Source organism: Coptis chinensis, chromosome 7 (genome assembly GCF_015680905.1).
Source record: "Coptis chinensis isolate HL-2020 chromosome 7, ASM1568090v1, whole genome shotgun sequence".
NCBI lineage: Eukaryota > Viridiplantae > Streptophyta > Magnoliopsida > Ranunculales > Ranunculaceae > Coptis > Coptis chinensis.
This window is the reverse complement of record NC_141462.1, coordinates 84,946,541-84,968,616: the sequence shown is the minus strand read 5'-3', so window position 1 is coordinate 84,968,616 and position 22,076 is coordinate 84,946,541. Positions and strand designations below refer to the sequence as shown.

The 22,076-nt window shown below is 36.0% G+C and overlaps 1 protein-coding gene across 1 annotated transcript; it reads right to left on the bottom strand.

The window, feature by feature from the left end:
* Positions 1-12,623: 12,623 nt before the first annotated feature.
* Positions 12,624-20,053, bottom strand: LOC147489529 (uncharacterized). The gene is made up of 6 exons (XM_086572058.1): positions 19,938-20,053; positions 17,683-17,976; positions 17,501-17,605; positions 17,330-17,404; positions 16,960-17,199; positions 12,624-13,072 (listed from the first exon to the last, which is right to left on the bottom strand). The coding sequence occupies exons 1-6, from the start codon at positions 20,022-20,024 to the stop codon at positions 12,830-12,832; spliced, it is 1,044 nt and encodes a 347-aa protein (XP_086428184.1). The 5' UTR covers positions 20,025-20,053; the 3' UTR covers positions 12,624-12,829.
* Positions 20,054-22,076: the final 2,023 nt, after the last annotated feature.

Sequence of the window (22,076 nt, the reverse complement as noted above, 5' to 3'; positions counted from 1 at the left end):
GGTAAATTATAAACCTCCTCGAAGCCCAAGTAAGAGGATACTTGTGTGTTCAAGCATGCTTACGTGATCGTTTAAAATTTTACTTTCTGCACTGCAATTTATATTCATGCATAAGGCTGAAGTGCTGAACCTGAGCCATAACAACCATTCGGAAGTCATTGCCCAATGTAGGTAAATAGGACGTTGCTTGATTCTTGAAAGCTCTAGACCAAAAAAATTAATTAAAATCAATTAACTAGAGCCCAAGTAGGCACGCTCCTCCAGAAAAAGACAAAAAATTAGCTATGAGGATTTAGAGTAATCAGTTACCAGATTCCGGTGGACCAACTACCTTCCTCACTCCCCTCCTCCAGATTCATCGTGCGTGAGATTTTTGGTAGCACACCACTTGGTGAAGTGACTGCCTACTCTTCTGAGATGTGTAGTAGAGCCATCCTAGTCTCGCGCCCAATTGTTCCTTTGAACAGGGCATAGTAAATTATAGACCAAAGCAAAGTTTTCAAAAATCCAAAAAAACAAAATAAATTTCTATTGTTTGTGCATCATCATTGATTGAGTGTTCATGTCTTATCAATATGCATCACAACCATCATGGAATTACAATGCAAACCCAGAACCTTGTTCTTTTTGCGGTAGTCCCTATCACTGGTTATCCCATTGTCCATTATATACCGAATTTGAGTCTACTATGGGAAATCCTTATGATTATGAACCTCAATTTTCAAACTTCCCTAGTAACCCATACACTCAAGAGTTTTCTAGTCATGCCGACAATTCATGGAGTTCCATCACAAATAGTCAACCACCATTCATCTATCCATATGATCAGTCAGAGTACGGTTTCACCCAAAACTCATTACCATTCACATCACCATCCATATCAAATTCATATTCCACACCACCATCCATCACAGACCAACTCTACCAGGAAATGCCCAAGCAAACAATATTAACTTACCAAATAGCAACTACCTTATGTTTTCTCCAAATTGATTCAAAAGATTCCACACCTGAGACTAATATTCTTCCCATCAGTCCAGAACCCATCCAACAAGAGAAACAAGGTGTTACTAAAACAAAGCCAATTGCTAAAGCCCAGCCTAAAACTTCTGACCAATTAAAATCCCATCACCATCCACCTGACTATCATGTGAATTCCATATCTTAACGATGACTATCTGCCTAAAGTCACAGTTTCCCTCACATGCCTTAACACATCATCACCCATAAATGAGAAAACTCTGTCAGAAGAAACTTAAGAGCATGTATTAGACTCAACACATTTAGAAAATGGCATTGAGAAAATTTATGAAGATCTAGGTGATAAACCGTAAAAACTCTACTAGATTTTTCTAACTTTATTCTTACAGTATCAATTATTTATTTCCTACTCTCACGTTTATATTCATGCAATATATAGAGTACGAAAATATTCCGCTCCTAAACTACCAACACATAAATAGAATCCAATTAATCAAACACAAAGAAACAATAATGAAAGCAATATTTATATATGTGAATTTATACTATGAAACTAATTATATGAATTTAACTTATAATAGTTTAACTAAGCAATTGAATATGACTTGAATAAAATATGGAGAAGAATAGAGAAGGAATTAGGGGGATTTGATTCCACTTTGATTGATTCCTAATATGCTAGTGTAGATTATTGCAATCCTAACCAATAACGATTAAGTATTTGATCCCTAATCATTCATGACAATCTTTACCTAATAATAATTAACATGTGAGGAAGTTCAACCTATTCTCATGGCGAATCAACTAACCTACTAGAGTGAAACTCTTAAAAAGCAATAATTCTAACTAACATATCAAGTATTCATCAAAGCTTCATCAAACCCCTCTAATGGAGGTTTAGCTAAGAATCATGAGGCTATCAAATATAATAATATATAGAAGAAGACATCATGAATAACTACTTTATTAAAGATACTTGAATTGAATAAACTAAAGCTTTTATTAAAAGGTTCTAATGGAGGCTACAAATTAAACTAATTAACTAAACCTAACTTAAACTAAAAAGGGAGAGAGAGAGAACCCTAATTTACAACTAAACTAAACAGGGGAGTAGCCAAATTTTGTTTAGCTTTAAACCACTTTATATAGGAGAAAGTTAGGTTTACAATTTCGTGTATGGGCATTAGAGTTATGTTTTGGGCTATGAAATCAAGCCCAAAACCTAATTACTTAAGTATAAAAAGGGTTTATCTGTTGGAAATTATTGAAATATATTTTTCTTCCACTTCTGCTCCTCTGATTGGGTCAAGGCCTAGACTATTAGAAATCCCTTTCCGAGTCTGTCGTTTAGACATATAATAGGCCCAATTCCGAGGTCTAAGTCCAAAGATACGGCTTGCGGAAGTTTTGTTGACTTTTCTGCTCTATTTTTACCCGTGTTGACTTTGACTTTTCAACTTTGACTGGGCTTTAAAAAGTCTTTTTCTCCTTAGCAACCAACCTTTGCTCCTTTCTCTTGCAAAAGTGACATATTTCTTCACATATTTGACTCCAAGACCTGAAATACACAAAAGCACGTAAACAATACTAACTCTTATTTATTATATACATAATTGGTCTAAATGTAATATTATTAAGGGGTTAAAACTACATTTTTGGGCTCTAATCAAACCACCGCCAAACAGCATTTTGCTTGTCCTCAAGTAAATATAAGAAATTAAAATAAGTGACCAAAAATGGAGTTCTAACTAATCTCATTTTGCTGAGTGCGATTGCATTGACCATATACAATAAGGCCTTAAATCACTAGGAATTCCCTAGTGGACAAGTTATAGCCTCATGAGAGTTTTCCAGAGAAGGTACTCACAAACTTCATCTATACTACAACGATTAAGAAATAAAATTAATGTTTCCTACTTTATTCTCAGATATCTATACATCTCACTAGCAATGAATACAGAATAATCAAGTCGAAATCTAAGCTAATACATCCAAAATAATTAATCATCTATGGATAAACATATATATAATGAACTATGCTATGAAATACAATAACAGATTTGTTTCTAAAACTTTGGAATAGTGTCCTGCGTCCTTAAGTAGGTCCTCACATATATGCCAAGACAAAAACACTCTGATATTTCCACTCAAGTTTCGCTAGTGTGTAGTGGGCACACTTTAACTTACAATCTCAAAGACACACAAGGAAGCCGAAGTCGATCAAGCATATCTGCCACTTACTATCACACTAACCTATTCCTAATTGAGCTAGAAGTCTTTATTAGGTGTTACGAGGATTAGGTGATGGTTTAAGAATGAAGGAAATAGATATTCAAAACGGACAAGTCTGAGATGATAAAATCTTCATATTATGTAACTAGAGAAAACCTTGTTCTTTACTTTGCTTTTACACTTTGTTTCCATCATTAGCCATTTTTTTCTTTTTCTTTTGGCTTTTGACTCATTTGATTCTATTTTTGGAGTTCTAACTTTTTATTTTATTTATTTTTTCTTTGGATGGAAATTTTCTTTTCTTATTTGAAACAACTAACAAATTCTTGGTTTCACAGGTCTTTCTCTTTTCTATTCTTCATTTCATCTCTATTCTCAGACTCATTCAAAAATGGATAGGCTGATTTTTATTTTTATTTTGTTTTTATAAAAGGGTAAAGGATTTGTGGTTTATGAAAAGGCTAAAGAAAGGCTCAGAAGGGCGACTAGCGGAAAATAATTTCATAAGGTTTCAATTTCTAGCTATATCAATCTAAAAAGGGTCTAAATTCTCGTTTAGGATATGATATAGTGATCAAGCAAGTGGACGTGTGATTTCTCTATTTGGAATTTACTTCTCCCTTGTGTCATTTATCAAATATTTCACTCATATAAGGCTTTAGGCTATATTCTCACAGGATTTGTAGAATAAGTACTCTAGCATAGATTTCATAAACTTACTGCCAAACAATTATAGATACTCATGTAATATATTTATAGAAAGATGTAATAATTATTACCTACATATTAACCTAAATTTTTAAAAACTATTCTAATATAAGAGCTAACGTTAAATATCTAGACTATTATCATCATAGAGAAAAAAACAATACCAATATTCCTAAGTGTATAGCATAAACATTTTATTTATATTTATATATATATTTTTTTAATTTTTTACTATAAAACAAGTGCATATTATACATGTATTATCCTAATAGGTGCCTTAATTTACACATGTTTCTATGCCACCCCCAAACAAGAACATGCTTTGTCCTCAAAGTATTAAAATAAGAAGGGTAGGAAATACTATGGAAACACGTGAAAATTTCAGAGCACCTGCAAAACAAATTTATAACATACTAATATAGGTAAAGAAAAACATACGCAACTCTATATGAGTTCCACCCGTTATGGGGATAACAAGAATTAAATTGCTTGGGACATAAACAAACACTAACAAAAAGTAAAACTTACCTCTTATCCAGCATAATACACTACTAAACTCCTGGAAGTTAGTGCGGAAGAACACAAAAAAACAGAATTGGAGTTGCGCTGAGGTGAAGACACGGGCCCGCTTATGATAGCATATAGAAAGGCGCAAGCGTGCTCTGGCGTGGCAAGAATTCTAGTGTTTTGGGGGCGTGCGCGCTCTGAGTATAGGCAAAATAGGCGTGCGCGCTCTGAGTATAGGCAAAATAGGGGGCGTGCGTGCTCCGTGTAATAGAATTGCTATGAAGTGAAAGTGCAAGTAAAAGTGAAAGGGTTGGTGTAAAGTTGAGAGATCAAGAATGGAAAGACCAAACACCCCACCCCCAAACAAATTTTTGAAAACATAGTTAGAAAATTTATTTAAACACGTGGATCTTTTAAAGTTAGATTCTCCTAGACTTAATGTGGGGTCATTTTAAGTTAGATTCCCCTAGACTTAATGTGGGGTCGTTTTAAGTCAGATTCCCCTAGACTGTGCACACCCCCAAACAAGCAAGAAACTGGGGTGGCACAAAATAGATGATGCGTGGTCAACTATAAACTAATAGTCGAAAGAGTTCGGGGTTTAGCCATAAAAACATGATACTAAATGGACCCCCAAACAAAATAAAGTTATATAATTTGAAGCAATCATGTAAAAGAATAAAAGGAAACTTATGTAACCCATCAAAGAACATATGCAAACTATCATGTTGTAGCTGTTTTAAAGAGTTAGAATGGCCCAAAAGATGAATTAGCGATATTTTAGGTGAGAAAGGAATGAAGTATGGATCCTGATGTCTTTTATGAGGCTCAAATTAGGAAAAATAAGACAAACTAGGTTTCTTACTGATATTACACTTTTACTACGTTTAAAGATTTGACTCTCTAATTTGATGCGAAAGTGAACTCAAAGTTCCTTACTCACAATCTTCGTTTCGTAAAGTTGGAATAAGGATTCGAACCAGCCTAAAGTCTAGGACAACTACAAATTGGTTGTTACTCTTAGGGAACTAGTGAGTAAGTTTACTACTACTGCTAGGTTTCTTTCCTATACAAACATTAAAGAAAAAACATTAAGATTTGAAATCATGCAATTAATACAAAATTCAATTTACTAAAGAAAAGGTGGAGAGCTAATCCTCCTCATGTGAAAATAACATTTAGTTGTTGATTTGAACAGGTTCATTTGATTCTTCCTAGACTCATAGACAAGCCCTAATGGAAGAAAACTTGATCCCTAACATGTATGACTCATTAAAGAGTTCATACATGCTAGCAAGTGGAACCAAGCAATGACTTATCTCTGAGCCCATTACTTTGATTCCTAACTAGACACTACACCAACTATCATTTTGGGATAGCATGTAGGTCTAGTTGTTCTTCCTAACAACCTACCAAGCCAACCACAAATATTCTCCCTCATATGAGATGGATTAACTCCCCAAAAGAGAAGTTAGCTCATGATCCTTGGGATTATGAATTACAAGCTAGAAGAACAAAAGAGAGAGAAAGAAGAAGAAGAAAAACTAACTAAACTCACTTGCTTTTTATTTATTTCCTAGAAGAAAACCAAAGTTTCCTCTATTAAAACTATTACAAGCTTTCTTACCAAACAAAAAACTAAATAATATGAATGACTAAGGAACTAAAATAATACAAGGTAAGGAAAATAAGTCAAGGGAGTAAATGGAGTGTCCCCCTTGTTTTGTTTTCTTCTTCATTTGAGAGACATCTCATTTCCTCCCATGTGAAACATCAAACCACATTTACTCTATTTTTATCCACCACATTAAAACAAAGTGACACCTTGCCTTTTTTTTCACTATTAACACCTAATCTAATTAATTACATGCAAGGTGTCAACTTTGCTCCAATAATTTGTCATTTTTGTCTTGACATGCTCCATGATTGATGACTCATCTAATCTTGTGGGCCCGTATAGTGGGTCCTATGTGCAGTCCAGTGGCAATCTGGTATTTGGGCAATTTTACAACTTCCCGCCTATGCGTAGAGTTCATCGCCCTGATTGTCTGAGCAGCTCACTTGTCGCATTTGGAGTCCTGGTTCAAGAGGTAGGAGCTTCGGAAGTTTGATGCTTCTGTGCGGATTTGGAAGATTTTATATATATGTCGTTCCTCGTGCTTTATCGCAGGTTTAAACCATATTTCCATGTTTACTGCGAATACCTGCAAAAGTATGAAAACATATTTATTTCATGATTATTAAACACATAGTTAACCAAATTTATATGTCTCAACGGGGTTTCATAATACACTTTTGGGTGCTTATCACACTACCCCCAAAAAGCACGTTGTTTGTCCTCAAGCAAAGAAGAGACATTAAAACAGATAAGTGGCCAAAAATGTGTAGTCCTAACTAATTCTCGTTTCGCAGAGTGCGGTTGCATTGACCATATGCAACAAGGCCTTAAACCACTAGGAATTCCCTAGTGGACGAGTTATAGCCTCGTGAGAGTTTTCCAGAGAAGATACTCACAAACTTCATTTATACTACAACGACTCAGTGACAGAAACTCGTTTCCTAAATTAATCTCAGATATCCATACATCTCCTTAGCAGGGAACGAGGATTGATTTCTTTGAAACTCAAGTTAATATGTATTCAATAATTAAAACATCTACATATAATCATGCATGCAGTGAACTTTTCATTGAAATGTACTAGCAGGGTTGTTTCTGAATCCTTTGGAGAGTGTACCTAAATGGGTTCTCACAGGTATGTGTCAAAACACAATTTCACTCAAAAATTTTTCCACTCAGGTTTTGTTAACTCCAGTGTGCAGTGGGCACACGTTTCCCTCACATCTCAATGGCGTCAGGAGGAGCCGATGTCGATCAATCACGTCTACTACTTATTATCACACCACCCTACTCCTAATTGAGCTAGAGGTCTTTATTAGGTATTATTGTTGCTTTAGGTGATAGTGTACAAGAAAATGGAAATGGATAATTAAAATTTACGAGTATGAGAGAATAGGGTCTTCATATATTTACACTAGAGAAATCTTTATTTTCTTTCCTTCTTCTAACTGAGTTTTTCCAGCCTTGTTCTTAAGACTCTAATGATTTTTTTTTTTTTTTTTAACTGGGTTAAAAACATGATTCTATTTTTCTTTCCTGAAGCAAGTAACTGACTTTTATTTGGGACAAGTCTTTCTCTTTATTCTTTCCACATTTCATCATATTTCTCATACTCATCACTTAGGTAGGTTCTTTTATTTGGTTTAATAGATGGGTAAGGATTTTTTATTTTTTATTTTTTATTTTTTGATGAAAGTGAAAGGTTTGATGAAAGGTTCAGTGGAGTGACTAGCGGTAAAATTTGTAACAGGTAAGAATTTTTAGCTATGTCGATCCAAAGATGGCCTAAATTCTCGCCAAGGTTCGGGTGGTGATCAAGTAAGTAGATGCGTGATTTTCTCTAATCGGGAAAACTACTCCTCTGTGTCATCACACACAAATCACTCATGTCAAGGTTTTTGGTTAGATTCTCACAGGATTTATAGTTTAAGTAACTAACCGTTAGTTCGTAAACTTACTTGCTATGTACAATCAATGATACTCGATTACATGAATGTTCATGAAAAGATGTATAAACTATTGCATACATATTATCTTAAGTTTCTTAAAAACAAATCCTAATTAGGATACTAATGTGAGATTTCTAGACAATTTTCATCATTGAAAAGGAAACAAGACTTTGTCACTAAGTACAATTATTAACATGAAATAAAAAAATATACAGGTTACAATTTGCCTAATATTTGCTACTGGGGTTAAAACACCCCCAATTGAATGATGCTTAGTCCTCGTGAGTATCAATAATTAAAGAGAGAAAGTACCGAGAACCGCGGAGCAAAATTAGGGCTAGATTGAAAACAGAAAGGTTGGAGAACATAATATATTATTCAGAAAAGAACAAGAAAATGTTCAATAGCACACTAAACATAGCACACCTAAATAAAAACAATAGCATACCTAAACATGAAAAACAATAGCACGCCAAACATAAGGTTTAGCTAGATATATGTACAATGGCAAACTCAAGTTTACCATCCAAGTGGGATGTGAAGTTAATGCACCTTTTGAAGGAAATACATTTCCTTAGCATCGCGCCAAAAGATAACAGTCGCCAAATTTCTGCCCATTCTTCGTTTCCAGCTTTCCTCAAATGTGTCTTCATAGTTTCATCCTTCAGGTAACAACGAACATGCCTCAGGTACCGAGTGGGACGCTTCCATTGCCTAAACCTCAATGAACAAATGATTCTGTTTGCTGGGCACATAGAATCTACCTTGACCCAGTCATGAAAAGTAGCTGCAAACTATGGGAGATGTGTCTTCATGATTCGACAAGCGGTGACCGGTAAGAGTATATACTGATCCTGAAAAGTGCGAGCTCATTTTAGGTTGGAGATAACACAACCTATGATGTTAAATAATGTATGACCTTGAGCTAGGGCGCCAAATACAACGACCTCATCATTGGAGAAAAATGCCAATCTCCCATAATGTTCAGGAGTACAAATAACATCGCAGTCCCCATGTTCATGGGCATGCTTGCTAAGGGAATGGTGACGTCATGCCATGCCACATGGCCATTTCCTTCTCGTTTAATCTCAAGACCATCACCGTAAGTTTCACGAAACGCTTGCAACTGAAAGGCACGGTAAAAATTATGATAGATGTAATGCCATAATGCAATAGGATCGTGATATGGAAGATCCAAAGTTAGTGCAAGTTGTTGTTCAGAAAAGATATGAGGTGTGTCACCAACTTGGATTGTGAACCCGTCTAAATAGAAACCATGCGCATGGTTGAATGCTGGTGTGTCTTCCATATTAGCATAAAAGTATGCAGCCAAACTCGGAGAATAAGTTTGGTCATGTTGAAGAATTAGGGAAGACCATCCGATGTTTGTAATGTAGTCACGGAAGAGATCGCCATAGGTATTAGAATCCATCATAGACTGAAAGGATTGCTCAGGAATGAGTTTGGGAGGTACCATGTTTGATGAAGATGCAATTGATGAAGACGCCATAGTGGATGAAGTAAAGAAATAGGTAACGACAAAGGCAAACTGGATGGATAAGAGAATAGACCCTCCTGTAAGCACATGTTAAATTATATTAGTCACAACGCAAATGATGACAATCCTATTAAGCATTTCATACAAAAGAAGACACAAAAGTAAGACAAAATTCATAATACTGATTTAAAAAATGTAATAACATATATGAGTATTTATTTATGGACTTAGTAATAGTAGAAAATTATGGATTGTTATGTTGATCTTGGAGACGATATATCGCACCGCAATTTGTTTAGGTCTTCCATTTGTTGGCCGAGTTGCATCTAAATGTCCCCTTGGGCAGAGAGACAATTTGATTTTCCATTAGGAGAGCGTGATTTTGCAAGGATCGAGAATGATTTTCCAAGATCTCCTCCCCGTTCAACATCATGCATTGCTTGACGATCTTGGAAATCTCAAGAGTTGTGATGATGATATTTCGACGAGCGTGTAGTTCCCTCAAACCATGATGAAGAAGTTTAATGCCTTCCATGGGATTAATAATGTTCAAAGATGGCATTTTCATCAAATAAATGGTCAATTTGAGCTTGGGTCGGATTCGTTCCTCTATCGAGTATCGAGTCCAAAACCAACGGAGTAATCTGTTTTGGAGTACTTTTATTTGTGCTCTTTGAAGGGTGTCTCTCGTGAAATTCTTGGATAAGCCCAATGCATCATAATCTAGCGTTACTAAAGTGGGTAGGGTGTCGACCTTCTTGTTTTTCTTGGTGATTACGTTCGGAGGTGTTGGATTAGACAAAAGTTATCTCCTCGAGTTTGCAAAATCCAAAGTAGGTGAAGTCGGAGGCTTTGTGACTTCGATTGGTGTGATGTACCTACCACATTGGTCCTTAACTAGTGGAGCACAACACGTTGATTCTGTTTCAAAGAGCGTTGAAGAACAATGTGATGTGTATTTCCGACTTCGTCATGAGATACGGTAGCTCGTAGTAAAGTTTTGGCGGAATCAAATGATGATTCTTGAAAAAGGGACCCCTAGGTATTCACTGGGATTTGAAGTATGTCGGAGATCATTTCCTTAGTCAATTCCGAACATTGTCCATAGGCATTGAAGTAGAATTTTCCATTTTTAGATCCGCTAAATTGGTAGAACATCAAAACCAATTCTCAGGAATAACCAATTTCTTTGAATGATATAGAAGAGGCGCCCATCCGCGACGTATGATTTCGGTGTCAAAATAAGGAGAAAACCGCCATCTTCGAAAAGTTTTCAGTAGTCTTTTCTCTGCCGTTATTTTTCTTGGTTGATCCATTGGTAGTATATATCGAGGGAAGGATAGGGAAAATTGTTTGAATAAGAATGGTGAAAAAGAAGAGATTTATAGCCAATCTATGAGGCCGCACTCAACTGAGTCCAAGTGTAGTTAATGACCCATGTGATTATGAGAAGCATCATAGGGGATCCACAGTAAGTCTTTGTCATGTCAGATATCCAAATACAATTAATGAGATGGTTTAATGTTAGAAAATACGGAGGAAAGTTTCACAGAGTAGTTAGACTTACACATAATTTCAGAAATGATGATCATAACTCAGTAATAGAATATGGATAGAATAATCGAGCTGCATGTGTGACAAGTGTTATGCGTACCTTGTAGTGTGCGCGATTTTCTCTGAACACCATGTGTATCCATTAATTATTTTGGTGAGTTTTGGATGGCCTTTCTTTGTTATGATTTGTTTATTTATTTACTTATTATTATTTTATTATTATTTTTATTTTTTATTTTTTATTTTTTTATTATATTTTTTAGAAAGGAAAAGACAACTAATATACACAAATATTTAATACGGAATTTCTCCATTTAATACGTAACCCGTACAAATGTGTGAGAATTATTTAACACACCATACTAATATACAAAATGAAAATCAGAAAAAGAGACGGTTACATAGATCTAGATGTTCTGGATCATGTTATGCATGAGTGACAAGAGAATAATGATAAACATTGTTATCACGAATACTGTGATAGCCCATTCGCGTTGCTCCTTTTCCCATCGCTCTATTTGATTCATTATGTTCAAAAAACTGAGAATTTGTGAAAAAGAATTTGTGAAGAGGGAGAGAAGGGAATGAGTGAAAGTGGAAAATGAGAGTTGTATTTATAATTTGATTTCTGACCGTTGGAATTAGTTTGTTTGGTTCTGACCGTTGGGCTTTGAGAGTAGGCCCAATGCATCAAGGGACAACTAATATAGTAGGAATCCATTATTTTGGGTTAGGTCCAATATTTTTGCCCAAGCCCAAATGATATCCAGAAATTCCCCTTATGTCCCGAATTGTTCCGAAATTTCAAACTTGGAATTTCAATTCGTTTTAACTCCAAATTGAACCAATGAGATATCAAAACAATCGGCATTAAAAATTCCATCCACTGGAATATGACATAATCACATTCAAACTCATTTTTTTTATTTTTTTTATTTTTTATTTATTTATTTACACTTTTATATACAAATGTACAAGACAAAAGGAACGTGTCAACAACACCGGAAATCCAAATAAAACAACACATCACAACAGCTTAACTTAGGCAACTTTCATGTCGGCTTTGGAGCGAACCCAATCCTGCCAGATTGTGGCTTAACCTTTATGTTATAGGGGCCTAGGGTTCAGGACGGTACCATCCCTGACCAATGTGCAATGGTCTAGTCACTAGGTGAAAATAAGACTTTTTTGACTGGCAGAACCCGTCAAAAAACACTATTTTTGATTGACATTGCGGTCGTAAAAGGCTGGCCAAAAAAAATTTGTCGTTTTTTTTTTCTTGACGGTTAGTTACCGTCAATAATTTTAAATTTATTTGACGGGTGGTGAACGTCATTAATAAATAGAATTGTTGACGGACTAAAACCGTCAAACTTTGCTATTTCACTAGTCAAATTTGTCCTATTTTAATGGAATTTGGGATGCAAATTTGAAAATTATTGATGGTCTGCTACGTCAATTTTTTGTATATATAAATTTTCTTGACGGTCTATATCCGTCATTTTTCTGAGCATTAATATTTTTTTTAAAAGAAATTCTTATAATCTAAATTTCATATCCATTTTTCCTGCAAAAATTGAACTATCCAACTCAAATCAACATTCTACCAAAATACAATAGATTCTTTCATCAAAACACCAAAATATTATAGCAAAGTACATTACATGAATTTTAGTATACTCTATATACAACCATACATCTTCATGTGTATGCAAAACCAACTAGGTTGCACAAAAAAGGGGAAACTACTAAAAAGCACAAAACAAAGTTCACCAACTCACATCAAATTGGCTCCACAAAAGGCATAGGCCATGTGATTGTATCTCCAATTGAAATGTCGGCAAATGTTCCTTCCCCAACATATAACTCAGTTGTGTAATCAAAGATATCGTCAATTGTTATGTTATACGAGTCGGCAGACATGCTTCCAAGTGCAACGGTTCTTTTCCTGAAGTTCTTTAGAAGGCATCGTGTGGATGGTGGAACATGTGACACTTCATCAAGAACACGTGATTGTCTTCTAACCTACAATGAACTCTTATGAGATATGCTTTATCCAAAAAAAAAAATGTGAATTTAAAGGCAAACTGCAGAACAAATCCAAGAAGAGTCAGTAGACACCCATCCAATCTTATATGCAAAATAACACGGTGGAGTATCAAGAACTGCATGAAAGCAACTAGTAACCAGAAATTAAAATAACAGGACACTTAACTATATATGCCTTTTATTGTCAGCAGTTCACATTATCAGATAACAGTACACCACAAGTCACTGCAGACTTTCATTTTGAATTTAATAAAGCAATGAAAACATATACCTAGCATGGATGCTTAAAACACAAACAATTAGTGAAAAATAAAGATATTATGTGAACAACCAGGAGCTTCCTTCCTCGTCTTCAATTGTATAGTCACCCCTCATTATAGAAAGTAATTGATATGAGCAGAAATGAGAATACTCCGTGCATATACAATACACCACAGTCCACAGCAGCATCTCACATAACCCACCGCCAGGAACACAAAAAACCTCATATGTTACTTTAAAAAAAGGAACGCTCCACTAACCAACCATAAAGCATATTTATAAGGTACTAGTAGAAAATGCTAGGCTGAAAGGTAGCAAAACTTTAGATTTATTAGAAGAATATAAGTTAATATAAACACATAATATCTTAGTCTTAGCAGCTAAGTAATGTCTCAGGAACAGCAGACTGCTAGTCCTGCTTGGGCATATCCCCTAACCAGTTATATCATATCCAGGCCAACATTGACGTGAAATTGTAAACCAAGGAATGTAAACAAAGAGATGGCACTTTCACCCTACTAGCACTCTCACCACTATACATCACGGGTAATGATTAATTCTTTTTGCTTGATTAAGGAAAATAAACAAAGCTAAACATTCGCCAAGAATAACAATAAAGTAAGAAAAAGGTTAAGTCTATAAAGTTTCTCTAAGGCGCTACAACAAACTAGCCAATATGCATTAAGTAACCATTTAGAAACATAGAGAAAAACAGACTTAATGAGTTATATATAATGTGGAGATCTTGTTCTTTTGTTATACTGACCCAGGCATATAAAACTATCTTTGGGAAGCCTGCCACCTAATGCAAATGATCAGAATCTTGGTCCAGATGTACATGATTTGTCCCCTAATGCGAATATGCAGGACAGTGTGCTAAATCGGGAAGGTATGCCTCCCGATGCTGCACATTTCAACCATTCAGACATGGGAAACAATGTGCCAAATGCTGGAGATTTTAACAACATGAATACGGGAGGTATGCCACATAGAGAAGCTGGGCCAAATGCTGGATATGCCAACGGTTTTCCTGCTGCAGGATACAAGGATGCTTCTAAGTCCTAACAGAGCAACAGTGGAGGTCCTGCTTACACTGCAGAAAACCTCAATGGCTCGGGGATATCCATGACACTCAGCAGAAAGAAATCAAACAAGAAGCAGCGCCTTCGAATGTGGACGATTCAGATCAGTTTGTGGACTACAAAGACAGGAAGGATGCTTTGGGTTCTACCGTCTCTATACAAGTGGAGTCAGGGATTGAAGCTGCAGCTCCTGGTCTATGCATGTCTTTGTCTACGGACAATGGAAATAATACACATTTCACTAGGGACATTGACACATGCATGGATGTAACGTCTGACGTACTACATTTGGACTGACAAACCTAGTACTCCCTCATACAGATACTTCATCTTTTAAGTCAACGTCAGAGTGTAATCTTAAACTTTATTTAAAAAAAAAAAAAAAAAACATAACTGAAAAAAGAATTTCTCCAGTGTATTGGGCTGCTGTGTTCTGTCGTTCTATTGAAACCTAACAGTTACACAGGTAAAGACGCAGGTGCTGGATACACACAAAGGGTTAGCCTAGGTGCACAAGTGGAGGAGCAGTGTCTATGCAAATATATATAGAATAACGCAACATCGATTATTTAACTAAGAAAGGCTCGCATAAGAGAAATGCAACAAGAACAGCAAAGGCTTACAAATGTCAAGGTTGAGTGAGCAAATAATGTCCTGGCAATCAATATTGTTCAATACCATAGTTTTGGATCCTTAAATCCTAGTCCATATTACTTCGAGCTTATATCTTCTTCGCTTAAAGGCCTCAACTCTGTGCAGACCCTCTAACTATCGTCATTTGCAGTCTAATCTACAAGTTCATACCATCTCTATCTGTTTTTTTTTCTATTGGCAGACGATCTCAATTTGCTACACATAATTTATAACCTATCTGAGCAACTCCTATCCTTCCTAATCCTAGGGTACTGCTGATCAATTTTAAGATCAGCGTCATAGCTACTCCAAACATATGATATACCTTTCTTGGTTTTCCAACACTCTACTCATAAATCTTAGCTTGCCTAACTGTTGTCTAGCATATGTTCCCTTTTATTTTTATTTCGGGTATACAATATGCAATGATCACGGAACACTCCTAACGATTATAATGATATTTGGGGACTAGGTCTATGCAAACATCAATGCAAAGCAGCAAGCAGTACCCGATAGAACTACTTCCTATCTAAGATAATAATGTGGCCTACCTGATAGAACTTAGTCGGACCTTCATTGATTTTCAAAAAATGAGTATATTACTACTGAATCCACTACCATGAGAATCTAAAGAAGATCTCTCTAAGTGCTATTTCAGCAGGACTTGTCCTCTCTCCAGTCTGAGTTGGACAGGACTCTTTACTTGCTAAGTTGAGGTAGCCACTTTTGGCATCACTAAACTCTTTCTAGGAGTGATGTTTTTGAAGTATCAAAGACAAAAGACTAGGTACATACGCGAAATGTTGGGAGATTTTTCAGAACTATTCAAGAAAAAGTTATGACTGCCATGACTGACAGATATTTCCTACGAAACTTATTATAACTTAAAAAGAAAAAAAAAATAGAGAAGTTAATATTTCCAGAGGTGGGGTTGCACTTCTTGAAGCTGATAAGGAATGTTGAGAATAATAGTTTTTAGGCTTAGGATGAGATAACTAACAGTATCAGGAACAACACTAGCTTCTCTCATTTTATAAAGAAGCTGTGTCGCTTCACGAAAAAGCTTAGCTTTATCAAACACATTAATCATAGAAGGCTGCCCAAGGAGACGACACAGAACAGACACACATGGAAGAATACTAATAAGAGCAACAAAGGGACAAAGACAAGTCTCCAACTAGGTCTGAGAGGGCAATTCACGGTGATATTTACTGCTTTTATACTAACAACGCTAGGTTTTCAAAAACTAGCAGTAGCAGTTCCAACTATGTGGAATCAGGTGTACGCACTACTACCTACATTTCCAAAGGTATTGCACTCAATACCTTACATGATAAACGGGTCGCAGAAGAATGGAGGATAGATGTCAGGCTTGGGAAAGCACCTAGTTGCAGGCCAGAGATATAAACATTGATAAGTTTGGATTCAAGATAGACCATTGATAAGTTTGTTCCAAAGAATCGGATCACAGCCATATCACTAATGATTTATGACTAATACCTCCACACAAAACAACTAGTACTAACTAAATTTGGCGCAGATATAATAGACTGAACAAGTTAAAGGAACTTGAAGGATGTCAAAACATGACTGAGCATAACTAATTCAGCAAGAACTACCACATAGCACAATGTATTATTCATGTGTGCACCCAACAAATAGTTTATTTCCATTTTCTAAACAATAAAACCTAGTCGATAGTCCAAACTCCAAACATATAATAGTATATTATTCTTCAATACGAGACATAATATAAACAATAGAAGAAATAAATAGTAATGTTGAGATCAGCTTTGCTGACTCTATACTAAAATCGTGTAGGCTATATAACATGATATATATTACTACATATATAAAGAAATGTTGCACTAAGTCATCTTTCATTACCTGTGGAAAAGTATTTTCGAACTCTGGTGCATAACCCTCTAACTTTTCAGCAAGAATTTTACGTGCCCTCGTCTCTTCATCAAGACGTTGCATCACTAGTTTGACATTTTCATCTGTACTTTCACGTTTTCTCTTTTCTTCTTCAACAATTTTGATGTAAGGAGCGGAGGCATGTACAACAGTCTTTGTAACACCAGTTCCTAGTCCTCGAACGCGACCCTTGCCATCACGACCAATGACCTAACCATAAGACAAAATGATTACATTCAACAAAGGATGACATTTAACACATACATCCACTGAAAAGTTTCAGAGTATACTAAATAGATGCCGGCCTGCTCTAACATGACCATTATCTAAATATATATACCTTTGCCACAGGATCATTATCCAAATCTTTCTCTCCCAAGTAGGGGTCAAGGCTCACAAGCCGCTTGATTTCATCCTAGAAACAAAATTTATAGTCATATACACAAATTTTTCCACCATGAAATTAAGAGCTAAAGTTAAAGAACAATAAAAGAATAAGAATTCCAATTACCAGACTTGGTCTCAATTCAAGAAAAGGACATGATCCGTCCTTACTTGTATGTGTGGCCACAAACACATGCGTTCTTGTGACCGTACCATCTGGGCTTTCCTTAATCTAAAAAGAAAACAAACTCTTAAGCATATAACAATATTCTGGTAAATCCAGAAGTTGTTAGTAACAATAGAAAATACCAGTTCCTCTTCGATTCTAGCACATCCAAGTCTACCAGATGTGTGTGGCAACTTCATGTGCTCCCTAGATAATTTGCCCTTTTCTTGCTTAATTTTCTGTTCATCAGTTGAGCAAATTTCTATAAAGCTTTCGCAATCTTCTTTTTTTGTACACTTTGGTATGTTTTCCATACGCTCAGAATTGGTTGAATATCGATCATAAACCTTGCGAAGTCTGTGTTTCCAATTTTTCCAAGATATGTTGGCTTTTAGCAAAACACCAACTTGGCGAGTAGGTGAAAGATCATAAACATCCTTCAACATAAAACAAGAAAAGATAAAAATAGCTTAAAACTTGTTAACAAAAGAGAGGACTAAACTCTTGAAATTAGGCAAAAACAGATAGAAACACTTAGAATTTTCAGGTGGTATTACAAATTGCTAAGACTAAATGCTAAAACCAACACTTCGAATTTTCAACACTGAATTGACACTTAGAATTACAAGAGGCAGTGGGTAAGGTGGATACATTCTATGGGAATATGGCTTCAAGCACTTTATAGTCTTCCAAGCATTTTCAAGTGTCTTTGCTTCACGGCGGGAATATGGCTCTTAACATGCTTAGGAGACCTGAGTCGTCCCAAGAAGGTGAAGGGACCCTAGACAAGTTCAGTACTCGCTCTGTCAGGGAAATGAAGTTCAAAAACAGAGGACAAAAATTTATTACTCTCCCTCAGATGGAAACAGGGGAGAATATAGCAAGCAGTAGCTGCTCATTCATTGAATGGAGATACAATTAAAGTGGCTAATGTAAGAAGACAAGGTTAGAAGAAACAGTGCAATCTTAACTTTTTCCGCTCTTTATCAACTCATTTCGTTCTATATATAATGGGGTACTTGCTTTCTAAGTGAAGAAACAAATCATTTGTGCTGGCCAAATAGCTTTTTTCTTCTTTGTCCGAAAAATTAGATATTCTTTAAAGTTCGACTTAGAACTCAAAAAAATACTTGCCAACAATCTGATTGCACTTCACAAAATGAAAGATTGTAGTTTGGTTTTCAAACTTCTCTTCATTTTTCATTCTCAGAGTCTGGCGACAAATACCTTAGCTCAAACCAAAACTTGCTCGAGGAAGTGGGACAGAATCGCTTCTTTCAAAGCTTCAAAGCCAAAATCCTAAAAGACACAATAGGTGTACTCTCATCATGGGTTGGCAATGATTGTTGTGCAGGAGATTGGGAGGGCATTCAAGTGTAATCCCAAGACGGGGAGAATAACGCTATTAGAGTTACAAGTACCCTCAGACAGAGTAGTGCCCTTTACATGAAGGGCACATTGTCAACTTTATCGGGTGAACTTGGGCCTCGGAGGCATTAGTCACAAGTGGAATGAAACAAATTGGAGGAAGCATTCCTGAAACTTTGTCAAAGCTAGTCCACCTCACTCAACTTGTCCTTTGAGGACAACATTCTTGAAGGATCCATACCTTCAAGTCTAGGTCAGTTGGCTTCACTTAAGACCCTCTCATTAGGTGGCAACCATTTGAAAGGATATATTCCTTCAAGTTTAGGGAACTTGACATTTATTGATCTCTCAAATAACCAATTTTCAGGACAAATACCGAGTTCACTATGAAGCCATAACCAACTAACCAAAAAGTTAAGAAAATTTGACTAATGAGACGTTGTGTGTTTCGCAATTATAAACCACCAAAAATTTCAGTGCTTCAGCGTATGTTGATACACAATTATTTGATAACCCATATCACAGAACACTCTAACTAGACTCCGATCCTTGAGCGGTTTTTATTTTCTTCACTCTAAGTGTAGTCTAGCTTGCCTAGTATTTGCTCGAATCCTAGTATCCATCAAATAGTGTTCATGGGTAAGGCTATATATGAAATAACCTTCATTCAGAATGATGATGCTAAGGAGGGAGTACACAAGCAGAAGGAAATAAAGGTCAGTAAGTGGGAAAATAGAGAAACGGGGGTTCAAAATCTAAACACTAATGGGACGTTACAAGGATCAGTGGGGGAATGGGCTGCAAAGCACTACGTAATGACACAGGTGAGGTTATAGCAGCCAACAATGGCTTGTCAGTTGAACTGCGAGCAGTGGCACATGGTATGGGCATGGCATTGAGACATGGCAGCAAGGAAATTATAGTATAAACTGATTCCTTGGCCGTAGATGCATTCAACACAGAAGAATGTGTTTAGAAATGTACTTAGAGGGGGAAAAATAAAAATAAAATAAGAGTATAATGTACTTACTGTTACTATCTTAAAAACGTGTTTCTTGATATCCTTTGGCACAGTAGGCCAGTCAGCGTAAGTAGGTGCACAATACATTCTAGCCATTTTGCTTATAAAGGTGACAAATTGAGTAGAACCAGGACCAATAGGTAGCCCATTATAATTGAACCGAACTTGCTTCTTTGGACCTAAAGATTTCAATATCTTAGATTACACAACAAAGCAAAAGCAATAACAACTAAACATTTATGAAAATAAATCAATATCATAGTCACCTGTATGTTGTTCCTCGCTTTCATGTTGTTCCTCCGATTTTTCTTCGAGTCACTAGGTTCAAAGTCAAGTTGATAGTCACTAGGTTGATCGATCCGGGTTTGCGACATAACCGATTCAAATCTAAATAATGAGTTCACCAAATTCTAGACATAATGTAAGTAATGAATTCACCAAACGCAAACTGATTTCAAACAAGAACATCATACCATTCAAGATTAGATATATTCAAAAAGCACGACTTACACAAAATAGAAATAAAATGCAATATGTAAGTGTCACACCAAATCAGCAGACACAAAATAATTAAAAAAAATGCAATATCCAAAACATCCAATATCCAAACGCCAAAAAAAAGAGTTACAATTGTGTGCACTAATCTGATTTCACTTTACTATCCACTAAACTTCAACACCATCAATATCACCCATTAAAGCAGATGCTAAACCATCTGAGTTTGCCATTGCTTCAAAGACTAAGGGGTCTTCATAAACATGCACATCATGGTTCAATCTCTTAGGAGCATGCAAGACGACATGCCAATTATCTCTACTAAGATCCTTGCAATAGAAAACTTGAGCGGCTTCAGAAGCAAGAATGAATGGTTCATCATCCTCATTCGTATTTCTTTGGCACCTTCTCAAATTAACATATACCAGATTTGTATCTGGATCAACAACGCATCCATTTCTTTTATCTTCAATACGCACCCAATCACAAAAGAACACTACTTGTTTAAACTTATGGTAATCTAGCTCAAGTATCTGCCTAATGATTCCATAATAAGTGGCTTCATCTTCCACTAAATTTTTGTCTTTGGCACTTGCTCTGAAATTAGTAAAAGCCTTCATTGAGACACCACTATTTTGGGTTGTTGAGTTCGCTTCTGAATCATATGTACAAAAAACATATCCATTTACTGCGTAGGAATTATATGACTTTGCAATAAAGGATGGCCCATCAACAAGCATCTTGAATTTAGACTCTTTTCTTTCTCAAGTTGTTTCCTTAGCCAAGGAATATACTCCATCTCCTTTTCTGATGATGCAATGACCCTACGACTTTTACCCCTAGATTTGAAGCTTTGGAGGTATGTCTCGTACTTCCTGTAATTGTAAACAATGTACATTTATTATTAAAAATGTAGAGAGACATAATAAATGAAATTGAACGCAGGCGGTATCTAATTTTACCTTTCCCACTCAACATTTTTACTTGACTTTCTCAAAACCCATTTGCGTGCTTGCTGGTATTGCAAACTCGGAAGCAAGTAGTCCTTCCCCTTTTTATCAATAGGGTAGCCACACTCAGTTTTATCATCCAAGGCAGCCTTTTCTTCTTGCTTATGTATTTCTCTTTTGCTTGACGGGATATATTCCATGCAGTATTTCATTGCTTCATCCATAAGGTATTGTTCAGCAATACACCATTCTGGAAATTTTGGGTTCCCTACGTACGATTTGTATGTTTTCATCATCCTGTGGTGTGTAATTAATCAATGTAAATATACATAAAAAACTAATGAATAACATAATTAGTTTAAGAAGTAACACTGACCTCTCAAATGGATACATCCAACGATATCTAACTGGTCCGCAAATTTGAGCCTCTTCCGCCAAATACAAAACAAGGTGTGTCATGGACACAAAAAAAGATGGCGGAAAATACTTTTCAAACACACATAGTGACTCCATAACACGCTGTCCCATTTTTTCAAGTTCAGCACGACAAATAACCTTCGAACACAAGACATTAAAGAACAAAGAAAATTGTCGAATAGCTGCACGTAACGGCTTATGTTTCTTGAACGCATGCATCAACAACACCGGGCAATAGGTGTGTAACAGGATGTGATAATCATGTGACTTTAGACTCTTCAATTGA

Coding starts and splice junctions, on each gene's coding strand:
- LOC147489529 (XM_086572058.1), bottom strand. CDS start 20,024: ATGGCTAGAATGTATTGTGCACCTACTTACGCTGACTGGCCTACTGTG. Junction 17,200..17,329: donor ATAATGATCCTGTGGCAAAG/GTATATATATTT, acceptor TCTTATGGTTAG/GTCATTGGTCGTGATGGCAA. Junction 13,073..16,959: donor TCGAAAATACTTTTCCACAG/GTAATGAAAGAT, acceptor AGTTCATTGTAG/GTTAGAAGACAATCACGTGT.